Below are 19,695 nucleotides of genomic sequence, written 5' to 3'. Positions count from 1 at the left end.
TGATTTCTTTGTGCACGTAGCTTTGTCTTCTGTTAGAACGAACTAAATTATTTAGCGAACAGAGGCAATTCTTCCTGAAATGTGTATGCTAATTATCCACAAGCAAAAATTAGAAAGTTGTTGTCTAGAACTTCAAGTCGATTTAAAAATTCCTTATTCAGATTATCACTTTTTTCTTTGTTGGTAGAAATCCACTGATTGTCCAGTTCATTAGGGAGCGTTTTTTGGAGTGACAATAGGGGTGTCCTTTTTATCACTTTCCAAAAAGTTGATAAACTTGGCGCGTATGTAAAAGATATTCTTTGTTTTCCATCACTTTTACATGTGTTATGCTTATTTTTAACGTCCTTTTGAAGATGTCATGTTCTTTGTCCGCAAAAGGCAATGTGAACGTTCTTCTGACAAGTTTATTGGTCATGTTAGAGGAGTAAAGTAATCAAATATTTTGTTGTCCGTTTCTTGTAGACTTGTGCAAAGGTCTTCGAACAGCACCTTGTCCTAAGAGATTGATATTGATCTAACTTGATTCATTTCAGACCTTACAGGATTGAACTAATTGATTGTTAGTCTGTTTGTACAGCCTGCTGCAGTTGCTGCAAATGTAAGAGCTGTTTTTACATGCCTTCTAGATCAAGTAAGTTCATTACCTTTCTATTTTGAAGTTTGTTTCTGCTGGCAGTATTTACATTACTTTCATCTGGCATGCGGAGTATGTAACTTACTGATTTTTTTTTTTTTTTTTTGGAAAGGTAAAAATTGTAATTCAATATGAGTTTTCTGGGAGATTGGGTTTATTTTCATTTTTTATGTGGTATCAATATCATTACCTGCCTTGTTCAAACTTTTTCAGGTTAGTATATACATAACTGAAGGTCTTGAAAGAGCCAGAGACAGCCTTACCGAGGCTGCTTCTTTAAGGGAAAGATTTGTGCTTGGAACTAGCGTTAGTCGAAGGGTAGCTGCTGCAGCCGCTTCTGCTGTAATTACTTTGGCATTCCTGTTTATTACTATCTGAAGTTTATGTAAATTTTCACTGTAGATGATTATACTTTCATAGATTTGCCTGATTTAAGCATATCATTTGTGGTATTTAGGCAGAAGCAGCAGCTGCGGCTGGTGAAAGCAGTTTCAGATCTTTCATGGTTGCTGTGCAACGTTGTGGGAGCAGTGTGGCTATTGTGCAGCAAGTATGTTGGTTTGATGCTAGTGGACTTGTGAAAATCCTTGTTTGATTAGAGAAATAACACAATCTTGTGTTGCCTCTTGTAATGTTCATTTTGAACTCCTTTTCTTCAGTATTTCGCAAACTCTATATCTCGGCTTTTACTACCTGTGGATGGTGCGCATGCTGCTTCCTGTGAAGAAATGGCTACAGCTATGTCAAGTGCTGAGGGTGCTGCTTATAAGGGGCTTCAGCAGTGCATTGAAACTGTTATGGCAGAGGTCTGTGATTCAAAACATTTTATCTGGTTTTAGGGTTGTTCTAGGCTTTGTATGTGGGAATTGGCCTCAGCAGTACCATCACAATAGTCACCACCAGTCTGTTTGAATTTCCCAGATTCTATTCTGTTTCCTTCCAATCAGAGTTGTACTTTGATATTTGCTTACACTTTCTTTGGCTGTTCTCAGGTGGAACGCATACTTTCAACTGAACAAAAAGCCACAGATTATCGATCACCTGATGACGGCATTGCCCCTGACCATCGGCCAACACAAGCTTGTTCAAAGTCTGAACTAGTTAAAACTTTACTTATGTCATGTAGAATAGAGAAGCTATAAAAATATGATCTTCGGAAGGATATTAAGCTTGCCTATTACTTTACTGCCTTGAAAAAAATCAAAACATGCCATTCTCAATAAATCAAGAATGTATCAAAGTACTAAGTTTCCGATAGCATAGAATTGGCCTTTCATATATTTTCTTATCTCTTTCTTCGTATTACATATCAGGACCTCTTGAATTTTTTTTATTTTTTTAAAAAAAAATTCTGAAGGATATTTCCTATTTCTTACGGCTTCTCCCTTTACCAGAGTTGTCGCGTACCTTTCGCGGGTGCTTGAATCGGCATTCACAGCACTGGAAGGGCTTAACAAACAAGCTTTCCTGGCTGAATTGGTATAATCCTGTTCTTGTTTCTGCTTATACTTTATCCTAGCTGACCCCATACTGCTGGCAATGTCCTCTGTGTTATGTTTTCAGTTGCCCAATCTTTAGGCTACAAGTTACGCTAAGTGATCCTTGACCCAGCTGGTTAATGATTTATTTTTTGGGGATTTGTTTTTCTTTGTTGGTCTAGGTACATGGATCTATTGAAATGACCATGTAGCCTGTGACTCTAAAATTCCTATCCAATGGAACCTCCAAATAAATTGAACTGACAAACATGCATTTTAAAACAGAAGGAGATATTTACTCTATGCGCCTATATAACTGTTTTTGGATTGTCAGGAACATGTTAATATTTAGGCCTCATTTGTTATTTTAAAGCTTAAACGTCTGAATATGAATGCACATCTGGATATTAAGATGTGTATTAAGATTAGAACGATATGAATCTGAATACACATCTGAATATTTAAGATGTATATTAATATCTGAATACTAAATGATTAAGACTGTTTGTTTTTTTAATTTTTTTCTTATTTAACAATTGATAAATAGAAAAGTCAAATAAAATACTAATTAATTTAATATTCTATTAATAAATATTTTAAAAAAATTATATAGTAGTTGGTGGTGGTGATGGCTGAAGGTGGCACTTATGAATGCCGACTGGAGGCGGTGGTTGGTGGTGGTTTTGATTGATGTGGTGGTTTTAGGTAGTAGTTAGTGGTGATTGGTAGTGGTAGCTATGGTTGAGGAAGGTGGTGATAGGTGGTGGTAGTTTATAATGGTGGACCATGACACCTATGGTTGATGATGGTGGTGGGGTGGTTGATGGTGGTAGTTGAGGTGGGTGGGTGGGTAGTTGTTGTTGAGGATGATGATGGTGGCATTAGTTGATAATGATGGGGGTGGCGGTGGTGGTAATCAATGATGGTGGGGTTGGGGGTGATGGTAGTCGATAATAATAGCAGTGGCGGCTATGGTCGAGGATGGTGGTGGTCAGTGGTGGTGTTTGAGTTCAGTGGCGGTTGGTGGTGGTGGTTGAGTATGATGGTGGTTGGATGGTGCATGGTGGTATAGGTGATAATGGTGGGCGGTGTCGGCGGTTAGTAGTGAATGTGGATGATAGCGTCTTAATGAAATTAAGTCTTTGTTATAGATCTTAATCAATAAGACCTATTCAGACCCATTAAGTGGTTGGGAAATAAAAAAACAAACACACTTAATGATTAAGACCTGACTAATTAAGATTCGGACTTAAAAAACAAGCGCACTTAATATTTGAGATCCGAATGATTAGGATTCAAACCTCCATTAAGTGCAAACAAATGAGGCCTTAGTGGATCAACAACTGTTTTAGAGCTTTGTGCACAATGTGTTCTGTTGCATTCATAAATTCAGCTGATTACATTATCTGCATTTTTTTCCTATTTGTATTACTCTTTGAATCAAAATTTCTGCTAACAATTTGGTGTATTTTTTACTTTTAATAGGGGAATCGTTTACACAAAGGCTTGCTTAATCATTGGCAAAAATTCACTTTTAATGCAAGGTACTTCCTTTCGCTAATGCTGTTATAGCTGCTTGTTTAAGTTGTAAAATTGGAGTTGCAAAAGTGACATAGTGACTCGTAGGATCCATGGTAAAAATTATTCCCCTGCCTAGAGTAAGCTAATGCTTATACTCCCCTTAGTTTCAATGAGTTCGGGAAGCTATCTTCTAGCAAATATTTGCATTGCGATAGAGCCAAGAAAGAAAATTCGGATGTCTGTTAAATCAACTTATTAGAAATAAAGAAAAATAGAGTCTCTTTTTGATCGATTGTAAACCAGACGGGAATCTAGTTTCCTGAAGTTCAATAGTTGTGAAGCTTCTGCTCATAAATTGAAAGCCGGATAAGAGATTACTATCATCTCCTTTTGTGTTCATCAAGGCATCAACTTGTGTACTGATGCTGCAAGGATCATTCTTGGGTTGAGAATGCAAAATTTGTGCATGGACAAACACTTTCTGGAAAACGCAGTCACTGCTCAACTAGGACATCAACTGAAACATCTCAATCCCAAGCAAGTTAGGGTCAGCTATATGAATCCTCACTAACCATGTCGCTCCAATTAAGCTCATCCCAGTCCAACATTATAAAATATATATATAAAGTGCTTGAAGTTGTCAGAGACCAAGAGTCTATGTCTGGTGGTTATCGCTTCTCATGGGATAACCTTACCATCCTTACACATGGTTCTATCACGTCTTCTTGTAAGGACATAGTATGGTTATCCCCACTATTAAATTTTATCAATTGAGATTCCTTCTTTTTAAAATATGTATTTACTACAACTAAAACTTAAGTTAAAGCGAACTCTAGGATATCCTTTCTTCATCATTTCCCGTACCATGTACTTGTTCAAAACTATAACTATCTCTACCCACATGACCATTTTGATCTCCCTAATAAGGATCTGTTTGCCTCTTGTGAAGCCTATGGCACTAGTGACATTGATTGTCTCATTTCCTCGTATAAGTTCTATTGAGTTAATCCCCCAACTCGCTTTACTTCTACATCCTTATCCTTAATTCAATTTGTGATAGGCGTCATATTTTGCCATGTGCTCCAAACTTGAACTCAACTTCCTTTTTTCACCAACATCTGCTTCTCACTCAAGGGGTGTTTGGACCTTTTGCCTGCTCAGAAGTGGATTCAAACCACCGAAGCAAGGATGCCATTCTTTCCCCATTAGACTTGTCATCCTTTGCTATTTCAACATATTGTACGGACTAGTCTCGTAGCCATTTCTTCTAACATAACCTTTTGGCATCTTCTTTTATGCTTCCCTCAAATGCCATTGTGAGATTGAGTATTCTTATTTCATGCTGTAATGATTTTGAATTTTTTGACTGTATTCTTCATGTTGTTAATGCTAATATATCTTTTTACTACAACACAATCTGATTTTTACTTCATATTCTTCCCTTTGTACCTAACTTTCCACACACCTCTAGGCGCCTCCAACTCAAACTGTAGAGCTTAGAGGTGCACGACCCTATTTTCAGAATTCAATTTGTGTTTGGAGTAAATAGTTTTCCCGGAAAATGGGTTTTACATCATGCATTTTCGGATGCTGAACTGGATGATATTGGTTTTACATCATGCAATTCCGGATGATGAACCTTCCTCCTCCTCCTTTTTATTTATTTATTTTATTATTTTTTTCTTCTGCGACTCTGATGTTCCTGGCAGTGAATATTACTTGGAGAATGTATCAGCTTTAGGGTTGTATCACCACCACCAATTTGATCAATCAATTATGATTAAACCCTTAATTAGTTGGGTTTGTTATGTGAACCATGATCTGCTCTATTTAGTTGCTCTTTCTCACCCCAGCGCAATGTGATGGATCCTTGTTAGTTGCGTTTGTTTGACGGGTCTTCTCTTATTTCTCTTAAGTGGTAAGCTAGGCCCAAATCCAAGCGGATCCTGTATTCAGATTAATCTCTCTGTCTGCTGAGTGCCGCACCTCTATTTGTTTTTGCAATGCTAAGTAATGCCCCTGTACACTCAGTAATCTGAAATAAGTATACTGCACTCTGTAATGCTTTATTCTCTACTTAGATTTAAATCCATTGTGTATCTCAGTGTGCATTTGATTGCACAGTTCTATATAAACTAAACTTTCTGCATTGTTTTGTGACTTGGTCAGTCTCTCCTGATGTTTCTTACTTGTTGCCTGTTTCATTGTGAAATTGAAATCATGGCCAAGTTGATACATGTGATGGAAAGAAAATACACAACTTCCTGCTTGCTTGTATATTGCATAATTTGTCTCCTTGTCTACTGTAGTGGAGGACTGCGTTTGAAGCGTGATATAACAGAGTATGGGGAGTTTGTTCGTAGTTTCAATGCCCCTTCTGTTGATGAGAAATTTGAACAGCTGGGCATGTAAGTTGCTTTTATTTTGAATAATTGGCATGCCTTCCACAAAATATGATATCATCCTGATTTCCTGGTTTATCATCTTTTTCCAGCATGGCAAATGTGTTTATTGTTGCTCCAGAAAGTCTTTCAACACTGTTTGAGGGAACCCCGAGCATTAGGAAAGATGCACAAAGGTAATTAACATTTTGAAGTATTCTTGTAGGCTGTGAACAAACAGACTGTTTCTCCTGCAGATTTTCTCATAAAGTAAGATGTGTGTTTTACTCACATGTCTATCATATATTTCAACCAAAGGAATTCTGTTATATCAGCAGTAAGATACTAGAAAGATTGGATGATATCAATTTTAGCGGGTCCACTTATGAGTTCATTCAATTAATAACGAGTTTCAGAATAATGAATATGGTCAAGGATTTGATATTCTTGAATGCTTCCCCCCTTCTTTTCTTTTTTTGAATGATACTTTAACATTTTGTTGTCTGCAAACTCAGGTTCATTCAGCTTCGGGAGGATTACAAGAGTGCAAAGCTTGCAGCGAGACTCAGCTCCTTATGGCCTAGCTCTAGTTAGAACCAAAATCACATGCTAATTAGAGTTAAAACTTTTATTCTAGTGGTGAGCTGGACAGAGTGCAGTTGTATTGTGAGAGCTTTTCCACCACCTCATGCTGGCTGTCTATTACCCGAACTCAGTGATAAAGAAACATCGTTGATCCAGAGAAATTCATCCTTGGAAGAAATTAATTTGGAGCCCCCTTTTGTGGATATCGTCATTTATTGTTTACTAAGATCTACTGGTATATGTTTTTTAAAAAAAAAATAGATTTGGAACATGCAATGTTTTTGCTAACTGTGACAAGCCTCTTTATGTGCTAGGTGGGCACTTGTTGTATTGTTAAAAAGTAGATAAAAGAAATGTACCAGTTTACTGCTATAGATATTGATTGTCTGATTGTCCTATACTTGGATTAAAGTAGTTATAGTAGATGTATCTTCTTTACCATATGCAGAAATTTAAGGATATACATGCTCCCCATTGGAGTCTAGCCTACTAATTTGTGGCTAAATCTGTGAATGATCCTCCCAAGAGAAGAAAAATGAATCGGACACCACAGTTATTAAAAAAAGAATTGGAAGTATGAATTTATGAAGCTTTGACAGACGTTGGAAACACATTTTAATAGAATCATCATCTTCAATTTTTACAGCTCTTAAAAGATGATTTTGCTAAAATGCTAACTAGGTTCAAGAACTAAAATCAAATGTCAGATTTAGTTGAAGGTCTGTTCAATCGAATAACACGAGGAACAAAACAATACTCAAGGACCAAACTCCCTACTTTCCAACTAGTTAAGCAAGAATGCCTTTGTTCAATTGTATGATTCACTCATTGGCTAACGATATTTACCCTTCTCTCGAGAAATTGTTACTTGCGTACGCTAAACCAGGGAAAATGGGGAACACATCCTACCATTATTTTCTTGTCCAGAAATACTGAGATTCGGTACGTATATGATATAACAAGAAAATACAGAGGAAATATCGATTAAAATTACTTTTGATGAGCCCTTCTGCCCAAAGCTGCATTTACTGAGCTCCTCCTTACTTGGTAGTGCATCTTTCCTAAATGAATCATTTGCCCTTCCACGGGAAGTCCTGAACGCACAAAATGTGCCTCTTCTATTAAAAATTTACTTTTCTATACTAGAGAAAACCAATAGGACTTCAACGACCATAAGATCACTTGATTCAACTTTTGATACTACGATTAAAACTGTGATCTTTCAGCCTATTGGTGTCGCAAATTCTCATGATATGGTTTAACTTTTTAACTACATACTGATCCTATGTACTATACTGCGCTAGCTTCTTCATTCCTGGAAAATATTGGCATGCTTAATTTGGGTGACAAATTTAAGGTTATATAGACTCCATTTGACAAGGAAATCAACTATTTATAGGGACACATAACGTTATAAGACTGAAATGCTATCACACGTCTTTCTTTTATATCTTCATAATTGAAGAGGAACCCCTTCAATTCTAAGAATTATACTTGCCTCCTTTCAAGTATAATGTCATTACATTAGACCAAATGAAAAAGGAAATCAAATATGGCGTTACAAGCAACGACACAAATGTTATAATACTTTCACAACATTAATGTCTTCTGTTTTCAAAAATGACACCGAGGATTCCAAAACGACGCAAAACAGAACAAAAAATTTGCAAGTTCTTAGGTTAGGAAATTGTGACTTACATACAGATTGCAAGGATATTTTCTTTCTTTCTATTTTTTGAGAAGTAATACAGGGAATATATTCTCTTCATAATATAATTAAAAAATCAATTTATGTACGATATGGGATTAGGAGATTATCTCACCCCACAAATTCCTTCCTCGTAGAGCCAGAACCAATGAAGAGTTAGCCTTTGCCTAATGCTGCATTCTCGCGGAAAACCATTACAGGGCAACCCCCAGAATCCAGAAGTGCAAAGCTGTGGAAAATGCCACTTGCATGGACAAGATATTTACTCTGGTCGGATGTAGTGTATCTAAAATAACTGGAAGAAAAGGCTAGTGGATCCATCACCAAAAGATCTTAGATCAGCTGGTCTGACCAATGCTCTGCACAGAGGGCAAGTTCTTTCCCTTTCAAACCTGAAGAGAAGGTGAACCCTTTTAGCTATTAGAAGCCACTAACTGGCAGCAAAATTTAGATATAAAACTTCCTCATTTAAATGATGCACACAGCAATAAGCAGCATCCATAAAACAAAGGAAAGAAGAGAAAAAATTTAAGTGGCACAAAGTATATAGCACGAGAGACAAAACCATCACAGCTTCAACATCAAAACAAATAGGCCAATTTACAAGAACGAAAAGAAAATGCATTACAAAGTTATCTGTGGTCAGCAAAATAGTAGTAGCAACGCCAATCACAATCTCCCAATGGACCACTAAGTCATTGGTTTGATTATACTACGAATCAGAGGAAGAGCAAACCCTACTTTGGGACTTTACATACTTCCTCTTAACAAATAATGGAAATTATAGCGTCAAAGTTCTCTATCCAAATTTTATTGTAATAACAGCAGAAGGGATTATCTAAAAATCAATCTCTATATGCATCACCTGTTTATAGTTTTTTCCATTTAAGTTAAATTTCTTGAGTAAGAGTTACCCCCTTCAAAACTATGGGAGTGACAAATAAGGTAATTGCCAACGCTAAAAATGAAGTCACTTCATATGGTCATAACACTCAGATGCTTGATAATTGGTTAAAACAGTTTCTGGTGAAAAGAAACTTCAATGGTGAAATTTATACTGGAGGTACAGTTCTTCACAGGGTGAACTGGTGATTTATAGCCCGTTTGGCCAAGCTGCAAAAATCAACTTATTTTGAGAAGTGCTTTTTTTCAAAAGTGCTTTTCTCAAAAGTACTTTTGATGAGAAGCAGTTTGTGTTTGGCTAATTAGTTTGAAAAGCACTTCTGAACAGCAATTAGTGTTTGGCCAAGCTTTAAAAAACTGCTTCTAAGTGTATTTTTCTCAAAAGTGCTTCTCAAAAAAGTGCTTTTGGAGAGAAGCTACTTTTTTCTGCTTCTCCAAAACTGCTTCTGCTTCTCCTCAAAAGCACTTTTTTTCCTTCCAAAAGCTTGGCCAAACACCTCAATTTTTTGCCAAAAGTGCTTTTGGCCAAAAAAAAGCACTTTTGGCCAAAAAGTAGCTTGGCCAAACAGGCTATTAGTCATAAAGATATTCCCATAAAAGATTAAAAAAATTAGAGCTACCCAAAAACCCCAAGAACTGTAGGAGTAGATGGGAGTCGTGAACTATCTATCAAATATTATATGTGACACTGGTATAAATCGCGACCACTGTCTTTTTCTTTTTCATCCCTTTTCCTGTTTCTCTGTTAGTCAAGTAAGACTTCACTAATACATGATATCCACCATTACCAAAACAACATGAGACTGAGTGCTAAATTACTATTTTGAATACACCAAAGGTCTCTCATTGCTAGCAAAATTGTTTCACTTATGTTGTCAGGTTAAGGTATTAATGATCTAGGTGACTAGTTCAGCAAAGCAAAGGATCTCATGCAATTGCAACAATCCCAGTTGCAGACGTTCTAATACGACACCGTTAAACTAGAGTCACCTAAGCATTCATTTATTTATTCCTTGGGCATTCCCTAGTAGGAGCCCACAAAGAAGGCATGGCTGTCAGTTACCCCTGCTACCCCTTTTGTTACGAGGTAACATTACTACCCTGATTTTCACAAAGTTATTGACTCCGAATTGACAACATTCTGGAGTAATGCCGACATTTTGTTAGAGAAAACAGTATAATGCACTTCGTAATGCATTTGTTCAACTAAAGGGTTTTCGTGAAGAAGTGCTTCAGATATATTTACCACTCTGAGACACAGTCTTCACAGAAGATGTGTTTGCAACGCAACAAAATTGGTGCATGCATCTTCTCCTGGCAAATAGCGCACAGATCGCCAGCCGCATTTACCTGCGTAGACATTTAAAACCAAGTATACAACAGTTGTCAAAGAAAGCTAGAAATCTTCAAGACATTGTAAAATGAAGCAAACAAATCTAGGGAATAGCTAGAAAAAGAGTACATTCCTGAAATTTGTAGCTTAAAACATCTAGTGACACTTTAACCCAAACATTCATTAAACTTGTCTCATAAAAATCTACCTGCTTATATTAAGCCAGAAATGGCTTTATATTCCAGAAGTTGATAGGAAGTGTAGAGAATTTCTGTGGGGCAGCACAACAGACAAGAAGAAGATATCCTGGTATAAAATTTGTTGCCCAAAGAAGCAAGGAGGACTAAACATTAAAGGATGCAAGTTATGGAACATAGCATCGGTTAATAAACTAATATGGCTAGTAATGGAGAAGAAAGATATCTTGTGGGTGAAATGGGTGAATGGGATTTATATGAATAATAGCAATGATTTCTGTACACAAACTCCTCCTAATGATAGTAATTGGTATTGGAGAAAATTGCATAAGATCAAACTAGGTATGGGAAGATAGTATAATGGGGGAGTGTATTGCTTAACCTCTAATAAGGAATACTCAGTCGCTAGAGGTTACTTGGATTTAATGGGGAAAGCAACAGAGATGGAAGCTGCTGAACTGATATGGAGCAGAATAGTACTGCCTAAGCACAGATTCTTATTGTGGTTGGCTGCACAGGATAGGTTACTGACAAAAGAAAGGATGCAGAGGATTGGTATTGGATGTGATAATACTAGATGTGGCATGTGTGAGGAGGATAAACTGGAAAATTCAACACATTTGTTCTATGAATGCAACTGGGCTGAAGAGGCATGGGAAATCTTACAACAATGGATTGATGTCAAGCTACAACACAGAGAAATAAAGGAAGCATTGGTCAGGATAAAGCATAAACACTAGAGCAGATTCAAGAAAGGAGTCATGGCCACAATATATGGAGCAATGATCAATCAAATCTGGATAGCAAGGAATCACAGGATATTTAGAGGGCAAAGTGTACATAGCAGTTTTTCTACAGCAAATTCAGACAGTAATTAGGGAGAGAATAGACGTGTATAGAGGATCAAAAAGTGGACAGAAGAATGTTTTTCTTATGCAGAAGTCGTGTAACTAGAGATACTTGAGGCTCAATAGCTCTGGCAACCTTCCTGGAAGGGAGACAAGACTATGAGTGCTCTTTAGGTGTATTGACTATTGAATTGTTATTTTGTTGGAATGGTAATATTTCACATGTGTTACCAAAAAGAAAATTATTTCTAGCTGAAAGTAATATCTTCTAGAAATATCAGAACTTTAATTCAACAAGTATTTCTCATTTTGATGATTCTAGATTTCAAGACAATTTTTTTTTCCTAGAGACATCCAAATTTTAACTCAACAAGTACTTCTAAATTTGCTAATTCTAGATTTCGGATAGAGTCTGCTCTCTTGACCAGGACATAGAACAAAGACGAAATACGGAAATATAGTTCTCTTTAGGTAACTGAAGCGAGGCTTATGCATGAAAAGGTTCCAGTCTTTGCCATGCCCTGCTTGTCTGGATGCATGAACAAGGGATGGAATGGACATCTCAATGTAGAAACAATGTCATCTACTTGGAGATTCACGGGTACTTTCCTTATAATTAAGCCAAATGAATGTTTTAATCAAAGTAATAATATGCATCATTTCATAATCATCTCAGAGAATTTTTCTATTGATCTGTTAATGTAAATCCTGTCAACACATTTAGTTTCCTTAGATGTTTACAAGTACTTGTTTTATATGTATGTGGGCGTACACATATACATAAAGGAAAACAAAGAATAGACTTTAGAACGTCAGTAAATGCTGGTAATACAGCTTTGCTTTATCAAGTCAGAAGCACTTAGGCAAAGCTGATTAAAAAGCTAAAACTGATCAACGATTATAGTAATATAGTAATATTGTTGCTCCAGCACTCTAGAGTCTAGAGAAGCCATGGGAAGTTCAAGGAAATGATAATGAAACTTCTTATCAGACCAAATAAAAACGACAAAGAACAACAATCTTTGAACAGAACCTATCATTCTTCATGAAATATAGCTTTGACAAGTAAAAGTTTCAAATTTTTGACATCTCCTTGTTGTATCTATCATTGCTCCTAAGAATAAGTCTCAGGAGCTTTGCAAGCCAGTAAGTCAGTAACAATATGATACCTGCTCAGGTGTGGCATGAGACCCATAATGGACTTCCTTTTTGGACAATGCCTTCAAAGCAGTATAAAATGATTTTACCTAAACAGCATAAACTGAGTATGAGGGATACCGAAGGAACCATGCCAAAACATTTTTTTAACAAAAACATGAAGAAGATCTAGTAGGGTGGGAAGGGGTTCCCCACGAAAACTTGATATTACAAAGTAAGGAAAACCCAGATTCGGTCATGCAGCTTCAGTAGTTACAAAAAGACCCTACCTTCTCAACAATTGAGGTAAGCTTAAACGTCAAGTACAGCCCCGTTGTCAGCGATGAAAAAAGGCTTCCGTAATCCTTATTGAGAAAGAATCTATACCAAACAGGAGTTGGTAACAATCCACGATATAACAACAGTGTGTACTCCACCAGAGTCAGCATTTGACCCTACAAGACCAATACAGTTCACTTTTCTTGCAAAGATGAATAGAGAAAATCAATAAATTACCACATAGGAATCTGCTTAACAGTCTACCTGTCTTCGGAAATTGTGGCCCCTGCCATTCTTGTAATACATAAGCAGCACTAACTTCAAAGCCATTGCTGCCTGACGCACCATTGTATCTGGAATCAACAACAGTTAAGACAAAGGTGAGGATCAAATCAATACTCTGTCCAATGATTACCCCCGAAAGGAGGTAGAGAACCTTTGGCACAACCTTGCATTAAGCCCTATTTCAAGTGCACGCTCCATTAAACTGAGGAGAAAATATTTCCCTTTTTTCTCTTTTTGGATAACCTAGGTGTCGGACCGGCTTGCGCACACCTCGCCTAATTCCACGAGATATCTGCTACCTCCCACCAGCACAGGTACCCCGTAACTCTATCCACCAAGGCTTGGATAGATGGAAAGAAATCATAACAACAAAAGAGGATAGAGAAAAACTGGCACACCCTACTAAGACCTTATTTCAATTACATACTTCATTAAAACTGACACAAAAGATCAGTCTAATATAGAAAGAGAAACGCTAGAAAGAATGAACCATGAACAGAGGCCCTTAGTGGTGTCCGAAAAAGGGCCACAGCCACACAGCAAATTGCTGCTAGGCAATATTTCATATCGTGTCAGGATTCCATGAATGAATTTACTTTCTTCTTCCTTCTCCGTTCCTTTGTTTTTCATAAAAGAGAAATGAATTACAGAAATCAGTGAATGAAATAAGGCGATAAAAAAAAAGACCTAGGAACGAGCAAGGAGGATTGGTTTCCCCACCTTAAAGTACCGAGCATTTCAGGGGTCTAGCTTGCTGATATAAAAACCGGAAGATTCAATTCAGTCCCAAGCATCCCTGGATCGAATCCTTAGTTAGAGAGAGGGGCTAAGCCTACGTAACGCTATGGGAACAGCCTTTTTTGTCCGCTTTTATCTGGGAGATCTGGCCCTATCTTTAGAGGTTCTTTTCTTTCTTTTTTCTCTTTCCATAAGTTTGGTAGGGTGGGGGAGAAGAAGGTATGGAGCTGGTTCAGAAGGAAAGAGGTTTTCCACTATATGATTGCCAGAAATAAACCTGACTACCGAACCCACAAGAAGGGAAAAAAAGAATAAACGCATTTGACTTTTCATTCAAGCGAGCACAAGAATGGCCAAAATCAGAAGAACATGTCAGATTTAAGCTATGAGTTCAAAAGCACCCGTTTTAATTCTTTAGTGTATTTATGCAATTGATAACAACACGTTGGGAGATTATTAGAAGGTCAACAGCATGTATACTCCATAATAACGTGTGAACAACAAATAGAAGTATTAGGCAGATCAAGAACCATACCATTTACCAGGATCATGAAAATAGCATGCCAGAAAGGTTGCGATACCACCAGTAGATTCCAATAACATGAATCACGAAAACCACAAAATAACCAACAAGGACGTCTATCTTTCTCTCTCCCTGCAAAAGTCAGAATTCATAATGGCAGGACTCTCAGTTTTCCTTAATCTTTCTACTGATGATAGATGAAAATAGAAGTTGCATTGAAAGAAAAAGAAATCAGAATTCAGCAAATGGAGCGCATATTACACCTTTAATGCTGTCTGCTTCCGAAGAATGTCATTTGACTTGAACATGAAGGCAGTGATCCAAATTGTGACAAAGAAACCTGCAGTCCAAGAATTAGAATATAATGGCGAATGTGATTCAGCATAATCGAAAGTTAGCACGATATACATGTATATGATTATACAAAAAAAAAGCATGATATACATGAATCATGAAACAGGAAGAAATTTGCTTGGAAAATTGTGCATTTGTGCAATTTGGGTTGAACTTAATCACTGTTTTCTTCTCTTGGGAATAGTTTTTTTAACTTGAAAGTCTACCAAGGAAAAGGAAAAAGAAAAACCAAGCTTATCAAGCATGAGTCAATTTAAATAGTCAATAATGCTACTTCTACAGCAAACTTCATAATGCACTCTCCACATGACAAAGGCAACAAGTGGCCCCATCTACCTTCTTCTTATCTGATAAACTAAGCTTTTATCAAAATGCCACTCCAATCAAAGTGCCTTTCCGTTTTTTAAAGGCTTTTTAAGGTTCACTTGGTTTCATATGCACCACTCAGGGGAAAGGACCACCGGCAACTCTACTAAATCTTGTCATATAGCAAAAAAAATCACATATGCTGTGTAACATCTCTGGGAGAAGGTTCAGTAAATAATAAACATAAAGAAGGTGAAAGACAAAGGATCAGTTACGCCTTCATAGTCCATTTGAAATCCCTACATTTCAAACTGCATAAGCTAAACAAGCTTCAGTTACGAAGCAGTCCTCATCTTTCTATATATGTGGATAGGCAGAGAGCTTTAACTCTCCCTCAGTTTTCTTTGTTATACTTTAAAATTTCTTTCAGCAAAACCAAAAAACTGAAAGCAGCACATTGCCCTAATTGGTTACGAGCGGTCGTTAACATTACCACCTTCACTATTAAAACGCTTTCATATTCAACAGCTTCCATCAAAAATCACATATAAGTTCCTAACCAATTTCATGAGATTATCATTTATCCTGGCAATTGTCCTACAATATCTAGCTCAAATGATTGCAGTTATCAGTACATAGAAACACCAGAAAACAGTTAAAGAATAAATATCCCATGAAGGTTTCTGTAACACCAAGAGCTGATATGAGGATATCAAAGAATCTAATTAAAGACACTGGGGAGTTAAATCCCAAAATTCGTCAGTAATCGTCTAGGCAGTCAAGCCTAGGGCAAACACCAAGGCCGACAATGTAGCCATTCTATAGCCTCGATATATAAATTTATCATGAGAACTGAAGGCTACTCAGTTTGATGTGTATTCCTTTTTATCTGCCACAGCATACACATATATACAGTAATATGACTGCATATCACCCAAAAAAGTACATCTACACCTAAAATATTGAGTGGAACCTATTTTCTATTTACATCAAAAAGAGATTGCTAATAGCCACAGATACTGTAATTTGTGATTGACCATGACCGTTCAACACCCTTTTGAAATACAACATCGCCTAAGCCAGCCAACACACTACATACAAAGGTACAAACCCTTATTTCCCAAGCTATATCAATACTGAAACAATAACACCAGGTTCATCAAAAAATAATCGCATGCTCAGCTCACAAACTCAAACTAAGATTTCTCATATTCTTTTTGCATAAGCTAAACAACATTATCAGAGTAATATTAGTACAAAATTCTCAAAGTTTCATATACCTTGCAAATGCTGGCGGATGAAAACAAACAAGAGAAGCAAGGAAAATGGAAGAATCTGCTCAATCCACCTAGCCACTTGCTGTATATCAAATCTTTGGTACGCCGAATCCCTATTATTACTCCCAGCATCATCATCATCCTCAGCACTAACAGTAGGCGCCGTGGACGCGTCCACACCAGAACCCTCCCTCTCCTCAACAGAACCACTCCCCTCTCCCTCCCCACTATCCTCAACCTCAGTTATTCTAATTGAAACCTCCCCAGTACTACTATTACTATCTCCACTAACATTGCTATTAAAATTATCAGCTACAAGAGGCTCCGTTTCAGGGTTATCGGGTCGGACCCGAAGTAGTCCGGAATACTCAAGTAAAGTGGAAACTGGGGATTGGAAGAAGCGCAGTGGACTGAATTGAACTCCAAAAGTGGTCGAATTGGGAGATGTAGGAGAAATATTTGCATTTTCTGAACCATCCAAAGTATCCATCAGAAGAAAATAGGAAAAGTGTTAAACAGAGGTTTTTGTATAAATTGTATTGACCCAAGAATGAAGATTGTGGGTATTTTCTTGGAGATGAAGAATGGGATATTATGTGAATTTTCTGACACACAAGAAATGGTAGTAATAAAAGTCAGATGAGTGAGAAAGCTTAATAGAGTAGTTAATATTATTAAAACTAAAACCGAACAATGAAGAAAATAATACTACTATTGAACTTTAGATAATGACAGCGCAATAAAATATAAAATAGTATCTCGGGAGAGGGGTTTTAGGAAAGTGTAAAGAGGATGGCATTTAAACAATTAACGTGTAACGTAATCTTTCTTTTTGTTTGTTTGAGACAAATGAAGAAATAAAAAGTTTCTTTTTTTGCATTAAGATAAGAGCAAGTGTTTGTTGAATAAGAATTACATAACGGTCCCAATACTCAGACGCGGCGCTGGGTTATACGGTGCTGGTGCACATCTTTCAACTTGCTCTCTACAACCATAACACAAATACGGGTGCATCATTTAAATTTTAAAATTTTAATTTTTAATATTTGTCATATTTTTTACTTATATAATTATATTAAATTTTAGTTAAACTCATAGCTCAAAAGCTGCATTCGCATTTGCCTTCATCAATCCTCCGAAGTCCGTTAGTTTTATTATTATTATTATTATTATTATTATTATTATTAATTTATATTATTATAATGTAATATTTATGTTATAGGTGTAATTTTGTTTAATATGTCATAAGAAATTCTTTATCTTATTTTGTTGATTACTAATTTCACTTGATATAGATAATTGTCAACATTAAATTTTAAGTGATTAGATAGAAGAAAAAAAAAGTTACATTATCAACAAAAGGTAGCTATATTATTTTGCGCCTTAAAAGACTCTTCTTTCTTACTCTTGTCATTTCTTAGTTTACTTTTAGACAATGAATATTTGCTGATAATTGAAATTTTTTATACCATCAAGAGTCATTGCTGAATAAATAGGATCTCTTCATACTTAGTCAGAGATCTCGATTTCGAACTTTGAAAATAAGAAAAAATCCTGATAGGGAGTGTTTCCTCCATTTATGGGCTTTTTGTAACATAAATCTTAATTAATCGAAGCTCCAATACAGATATCGTATACCAAATAAAGAAAATTTTTTGAACCTATCACCTCTAAGATTAACGCAACAATTATATCACGAAATTTTTTATCTAAAACCTTTTGACTTATTATGTTTTTATGAAAGAAAGTGATGGAGTAACTTGTGCTAATTTAACAAGTTGCGTAAATAAAAGAATTAGAAAAGTTACTTCATAGGATAGGCTTTTGAAATACTTGGTTTCCAAATATTCCTTTTTAGCGGCGCTTTGAGCATATTGGATTAGGTCTATTACAACTGGGTCAATCTCACCCAATGAATTATCATTATCTATCTATAGTATAATGTATATCACAAAAATACATTTAACTTGTGGAAGACTTTCCTTATTAAGGTATTGCTTTCGCTGGTATTAATTTTTTTGAATCTTTGTTTCTCTTCTTATTTAAAAAAAGACAATATAATTAGTATCTATTTATCTTTCTTTTCATTTCTTTGTTTAATTTATCCCTCAAATAAAAATATGAAACCGAAATAGTGATTTGGCATTTGTGATGCGATGGTCATGAGTTATGCATTGACTAGTGTAAAAAATATTTAAACAATTATATCACTTGCCAGATAATTACTAGTAAATCTAGTTTTATAACAAATATTGATTGATACCAAATAAAAAGTGTGAATTAACTTATTAAGTAATCTACACTGACGGTGTAAAATAATTTTTTTTTCATTTTCGGTGTTCATAACTTAAATCCAATACCTATATTTTTGTACACCCTAATAGCTCGTCTACTATCCCCCATTGAGTTATAATGTCATAACGCTTTTAAATTAAACAGCATGCACCACCTAAAATACCATGAATTAGCTTACAAAGGCTGACTCTTAAGCATAATGATTTGGCATGTTAATAGTTTTGACAGATGGATATATAATTAGTACTGATTAATCATTAGCATTGGGTTGTGGTTGTCAACAATAATTAAGCATATGACAAGTATTTAGTAACTAATAATGTTATCCGAACATTTAAAAAAATGATGGAAGCTAGCGAATTCTATATTTGCCATGCAAAAATTGCACCTTTAATTTCCTAATTATTAATTTAATTTCATTTTTGATTAAAATAACGAACTAAACTTCATCCCAAAAATTGACTTGTTCTCTAAATAGGTGTAAAAACTGATAAAAGGGAATGTCATTTCGCACGAATATCTTCAAAAGATATGACATATCGCTAGATATATGGTTAATAAGTAGGATTTGAGTGTACTCTAAGCAAAGCCACGAACAATATTAATCTCATATCAAATACACTGAAAAGGAAGTGATTACATATATGATTCAGGTCATCAGCAGCAAAATGAAATGCTCATACCCAACTTCAATGATTTAACCCTCTAACATCTGCCCCTATCACAGATAAATTTAAATCGCTACATTATAAAAGTTTTTACATGCAATAACTGTTATTCCACTTGTTATTGCATGTAGCTTAAGAAGATTAAACATTATGCATACATATAGCTAGGGGTTACAGGCTCATCTATGGATCCATAAGTTTCGATACAGAGTATAAAATATATGTAAATCTGTTAAAATCTT

At 35.9% G+C, this 19,695-nt stretch overlaps 1 protein-coding gene and 1 pseudogene across 5 annotated transcripts in view; one reads left to right on the top strand and one right to left on the bottom strand.

Annotated features, from left to right (window-relative positions):
- The window catches only part of LOC107832087 (exocyst complex component SEC10b-like), a 29,708-nt gene extending 22,708 nt beyond the window's left edge, over nucleotides 1-7,000 (top strand). For all 4 annotated transcript variants that reach the window (XM_075255130.1, XM_075255131.1, XM_075255133.1 and 1 more), the window contains exons 16-25: nucleotides 581-634; nucleotides 851-979; nucleotides 1,095-1,187; nucleotides 1,297-1,443; nucleotides 1,630-1,727; nucleotides 2,032-2,116; nucleotides 3,601-3,659; nucleotides 5,946-6,044; nucleotides 6,131-6,214; nucleotides 6,533-7,000. In XM_075255130.1, the coding sequence (XP_075111231.1) occupies nucleotides 581-634; nucleotides 851-979; nucleotides 1,095-1,187; nucleotides 1,297-1,443; nucleotides 1,630-1,727; nucleotides 2,032-2,116; nucleotides 3,601-3,659; nucleotides 5,946-6,044; nucleotides 6,131-6,214; nucleotides 6,533-6,611 (927 nt within the window). In that variant the 3' untranslated portion in view covers nucleotides 6,612-7,000. The remainder of the gene's footprint in view (nucleotides 1-580; nucleotides 635-850; nucleotides 980-1,094; nucleotides 1,188-1,296; nucleotides 1,444-1,629; nucleotides 1,728-2,031; nucleotides 2,117-3,600; nucleotides 3,660-5,945; nucleotides 6,045-6,130; nucleotides 6,215-6,532) is intronic.
- Nucleotides 7,001-8,138: 1,138 nt separating this feature from the next.
- Nucleotides 8,139-17,123, bottom strand: LOC142181701 (uncharacterized; annotated as a pseudogene). Its single transcript, XR_012710618.1, has 8 exons — nucleotides 16,494-17,123; nucleotides 14,817-14,893; nucleotides 14,566-14,685; nucleotides 13,272-13,360; nucleotides 13,019-13,183; nucleotides 12,761-12,838; nucleotides 10,460-10,563; nucleotides 8,139-8,702 (listed from the first exon to the last, which is right to left on the bottom strand). The product of XR_012710618.1 is annotated as an uncharacterized LOC142181701 (transcript).
- Nucleotides 17,124-19,695: the final 2,572 nt, after the last annotated feature.

This window comes from Nicotiana tabacum, chromosome 6 (assembly GCF_000715075.1).
Source record: "Nicotiana tabacum cultivar K326 chromosome 6, ASM71507v2, whole genome shotgun sequence".
NCBI classification, from domain to species: domain Eukaryota; kingdom Viridiplantae; phylum Streptophyta; class Magnoliopsida; order Solanales; family Solanaceae; genus Nicotiana; species Nicotiana tabacum.
Note: the sequence above shows the minus strand (reverse complement) of the source record. Positions and strands in the feature narration are given on the sequence as shown.